At 48.3% G+C, this 5000-nt stretch overlaps 1 protein-coding gene across 1 annotated transcript in view; it reads left to right on the top strand.

Annotated features, from left to right (window-relative positions):
* LOC306914166 (uncharacterized protein) overlaps window positions 1-5000 on the top strand; it is a 9913-nt gene that overhangs the window by 1675 nt on the left and 3238 nt on the right. The window contains exons 3-5 of the mRNA XM_079491111.1: window positions 2612-2745; window positions 3902-4111; window positions 4858-5000. The exon at window positions 4858-5000 is cut by the window's right edge and continues 109 nt beyond it. Coding sequence (XP_079347237.1) covers window positions 2612-2745; window positions 3902-4111; window positions 4858-5000 — 487 coding nt within the window. The remainder of the gene's footprint in view (window positions 1-2611; window positions 2746-3901; window positions 4112-4857) is intronic.

The raw sequence follows: 5000 nt of genomic DNA, 5'->3' as shown, positions 1-5000 counted from the left end.
TTACCGTGTGGGGGGTCCCTCTACTGTACTGTACTGTACTGTACTGTACTGTACTGTACTGTACTGTACTGACCCACAGGAACGCACCCAGGGTGCCGGCCCGATTCCGGCGAGCCGCCACGCGTCCGAAACGGTTGAGAAATGACAGAGTTACCGTGTGGGGGTCCCTCTACAGTACTGTATTGTACTGTCACTGTACTGTACTGGCAGACCCGAAATCACCATATATACAGTTAATATGTGCATGTGTGTGTGTGGGTTGCCCACAGGTGTTGAAAAACAACCATGCTGTTTTCGTGATCAAACGCACCCACCCCACCCAGCCAGCCAGCCAGCCACCCACCCAGCCAGCCAGCCAGCCAGCCAGCCAGCCAGCCAGCCAGCCAGCCAGCCAGCCACCCACCCAGCCAGCCAGAGAGCCACCCAACCCACCCACCCAGCCAGCCAGCCAGCCAGCCAGCCAGCCAGCCAGCCACCCACCCAGCCAGCCAGCCAGCCACCCAACCCACCCACCCAGCCACCCACCCAGCCAGCCAGCCAGCCAGCCAGCCAGCCACCCCACCCACCCACCCAGCCACCCAACCCACCCACCCAGCCACCCACCCAGCCAGCCAGCCACCCAGCCAGCCACCCACCCACCCACCCACCCGGCCAGCCGGCCACCCACCCACCCACCCAGCCACCCAGCCAGCCACCCACCCACCCAGCCGGCCAGCCACCCACCCACCCACCCAGCCGGCCACCCACCCAGCCACCCAGCCAGCCAGCCACCCACCCACCCAGCCACCCAGCCAGCCAGCCACCCACCCACCCACCCACCCACACTTGCACCACTCAAAAACACTCCTTGGGCTAAAAACCGCATTAGCCACTTTTCCAAATTTGTGATGGACGGCTATGGATTCAGAATCATGAAAACCCCCTATAGTTCCACATGGTACTCAAAGCAGAATATGTTTGAGTGGTGCAACCACTCCCTTACGGAGCTATGTGTGTGGGTGGCTGGTTGGCTGGGCTGGGTGCCTCTGAGCACGAAAACAGCATGGTTGTTTTTCAACACCTGTGGGCAACCCACACACATACACACACACAAACACAAACACACACACACATATTAACTGTATAGGCCTATATGGTGATTTCGGGTGTGCCAGTACAGTGCAGTGACAGTACAGTACAGTACAGTACAGTACAGTACAGTACAGTACAGTACAGTACAGTACAGTACAGTACAGTACAGTACAGTACAGTACAGTAGAGGGACCGGCACACGGTAACTCTGTCATTTCTCAACCGTTTCGGACGCGGGGCGGCTCGCCGGAATCGGGCCGGCACCCTGGGTGCGTTCCTGTGGGTCTGGAGCTTCCGCCCCCCCCCCCCCCAAAGGTTGTTAATGGCACCACACCTTTCAGCAGCTGTCACGTTTCCCAAGGGAGTTGATATGTCTGAGAAGTGCATTCGTATGCTTCCAATTGCTGAGGCAGATTAATATATTCTATTATACATTATTGCAGCTGGTTTGCACCGTTGTTTTCGTCGACTAATACTATGACGAAAAATGTCCGTCGACTACCTTTTTTCACTGACAAAAACTACATAAAAACTAAATAAAAACTAAGCCATGATGACTAAAACTATGACTAAATATACTGTCGATTTTGTCAACAAATTAAAACTAAAGTAAAATCCAGTAGAAGTCATTTTACAATTGGTTGCATGCTGAAAATAGCAGATCTACAAGCTCACAACGTGTCGCAGCGCGACGCGTTGTGAGCTTGTAGATCGGCTATTTTCAGCAAGTGTAAAAACAGCCATTACGACGGCATCAAGGCCCGCCAAAATGCATTTTAGTCGACTAAATCAACTGTAGATTTAGTCGACTAAAATCTTATGATATTTAGTCGACTAAAAGTAGACTAAAAGTAGACTAACACTAAAGCATTCCAGGTGACTAAAATGTGACTCAAACTAAATGAAAACTATTCAAGAGACGATGGGCTCCATTTTTGTCACCGCTAAACCCCTTATCCCTAAACTTTTTTTTAACTATTTTGCAAAAAAAAAATCGCGCTGCGACACGTTTTTAGCGGTACAGTAATATATGGCCCTAGGGAGTGAGTGTGGAAATATAGTGGCCCTCTCCATCGTCAAAGTTGCCCACCCCTGGACTAGAGGCTGGGAGGGGAGCTGGAAGTGGAGGGCTCACTGTTGGTCACTGTTGGTTCCGCCCGGGCAGAATTATGACGAGGCCTATAGCTGGTCTGCAACCCACAGATAACAATATAAGGGATGGGCGATACGGTGGTACATATCTGACCTGCAGGGTGATATGGTGATACATTAAAATGTCTCCACAATATGCCTTTTCAGAGATAGTATTGTGATACAGTGAATGCACATTCTGTGATTTGCAGTTTATTAGAGATTGTTGAAATTTCACCAGCCGTAAAGTTCAGTGATTTATTTTACTTTATCTGCTGGTCGCCTGCTGTGAGCCTGGTTGAGCCTGCTGGTAGCTGCTCTATAAGATAGTAACCTTTATGAACTAATTTGTGAAGAAAGCTAGTGGTACGCATTTCATTTTTCTTTCTCTAACTTTCCCTAACTAAAGGGTGGCAGCCAGCGAGGACGAAGCCACGGAGCTGAGAGACACCGTGGTGGAACAACGGGTTCAGCTCAGGCACATGGAGAGCAGGGTGGCAGCGAGCGAGGAAGAAGCCCAGGAGCAGAGGAGCTTAGACAGAGGTAAGGATGACGAGAGGTAAGGGTGGTCTACATGGAGCTTAGTGAGAGGTAAGGGTGGTCTACATGGAGCTTAGTGAGAGGTAAGGATGGTCTACATGGAGCTTAGTGAGAGGTAAGGGTGGTCTACATGGAGCTTAGTGAGAGGTAAGGGTGGTCTACATGGAGCTTAGTGAGAGGTAAGGGTGGTCTACATGGAGCTTAGTGAGAGGTAAGGGTGGTCTACATGGAGCTTAGTGAGAGGTAAGGGTGGTCTACATGGAGCTTAGTGAGAGGTAAGGGTGGTCTACATGGAGCTTAGTGAGAGGTAAGGATGGTCTACATGGAGCTTAGTGAGAGGTAAGGGTGGTCTACATGGAGCTTAGTGAGAGGTAAGGGTGGTCTACATGGAGCTTAGTGAGAGGTAAGGGTGGTCTACATGGAGCTTAGTGAGAGGTAAGGGTGGTCTACATGGAGCTTATTGAGAGGTAAGGGTGGTCTACATGGAGTTTAGTGAGAGGTAAGGGGGGTCTACATGGAGCAGTTTAAGTGCCAGGGACGTTAAGACGAGCTGAATCTAACTATGTACTGATTGCCAGGGACGTTTTTTTTTAATATATATATATTTTTTTCTTTTTCTTTTAATCCATGTTTTTGAAAATTCCTCTAATCTGGTGTGCAGGTGATGACATGCACATTACATGCACAATAGAATTCCATTTTCCGGCACCCAGGACCAAAACTGGTGTCCACCCCCTGGCACTTAAAGAGCTAGGTCTACGTGTAGTTTGTAGATGTTCTAACGGTACAGGCTGAAATGTTTCATAATTATAATAATACTAATAATAATACAAAATGTAACACACTTTACATTTGAAGCAAATCTCAAAGTGCCACATTGAGAGGGAAAAACTAAAACACAGAAATATTTAAAAGGACTATGATAATAATATGACTACAAACAATGAATGCATTCCGATCAGTGTTTGCCTATACCCAGCTAGAAGGTTTTAAAAGCACGCTATAAGTCCATCTAGAGGCATAAATGTCTTGTTAAAAAGGAAGGTATTTTAGTCCACGGACTGTGGCGCCCTCAGGTGGTCGGGGGAGGGCGTTCCACAGCCGAGGAGCAGCTGAGCAGAAGGCTCAACATACATTCTCTCTGTGATATTGTTTTCAGTAATGGCTGCCAAAGTGAGTGAGAGTGAGTCCCAGGTTGCAGACAACCAGGCCAGACTGGAGGCCACGGAGGTCAACGTTCAAGACCACCAGGCCAGGCTGAACGCTACAGAGACCAGACTGGAGACTACAGAGACCAGACTAGATGTTACAGAGACCAGACTGGAGGCCACGGAGGTCCAGGTTGAAGACTTGGAGAAACAAAGTGAAGGTAATCTTAACCTGATGATGTTCAGTGGATGCAGGTCAGGCAGGACAGAGAAGTGTTAGACCTGACTCACACCTTTCAATCTAGCATACAACATTGATGCATGCTAGATGTAAACAAAGGGTTTGTTTACATCTTGCCCCAATGCATTTCCAATGGAAGTCACATGGTTTGACACAACATGTGTGTTGTACGGCTTTCGGCTGTGTTTCGACTGCCCCCCACCCCCTCATACAACACAAATGTTGTGTCAAACCATGTGACTCCCATTGGAAATGCATTGTGAGCTTGCATCAGTCAATAAGTCTCATGCATCAGCCATACATCAATCTGTTGTGAAGGTGTGAGTCAGGCCTTAAACATGAAGTTAAATTTGGCTTCCCTATAGAGCAGTGGGTGTGGTATTCTGGACCCACTGAGAACTCTCCATTTAATTTTTCCCATGGAGATTTAGGCTATACACAAATATCATTTTTTAAATATATGAATTAGTTTTGTATAAAATATATTTATAAATACAGGTATATAAAAAAAAGATTTATTTTTTAAAAATAGCGAAACTTTTTACATTTCCCCTCCCATGTGGGGTCCTTGTTCATGTCAACATACATTTGTGTACATTTGTAACACATAGATATTAGACACCCCTCATTTCCCCCCCTCGGGTGGTCGGGGGAGGGCGTTCCACAGCCGAGGAGCAGCTGAGCAGAAGGCTCAACATACATTTATCTCTCTGTTATTGTTTTCAGTAATGGCTGCCTACGTGAGTGAGAGTGAGTCCCAGGTTGCAGAGCTAGGCGTCCGGGTTACAGACCACCAGAGCAGGCTGGAGGCCACCGAGGTCTACGTTGAAGACCACCAGGCCAGGCTGAACGCTACAGAGACCAGACTG

Source organism: Electrona antarctica (assembly GCF_951216825.1).
Source record: "Electrona antarctica genome assembly, chromosome: 21".
NCBI classification, from domain to species: Eukaryota; Metazoa; Chordata; class Actinopteri; order Myctophiformes; family Myctophidae; genus Electrona; species Electrona antarctica.
The sequence above is the reverse complement of the archived record's forward strand: the minus strand, read 5'-3'. Positions and strand labels throughout refer to the sequence as shown.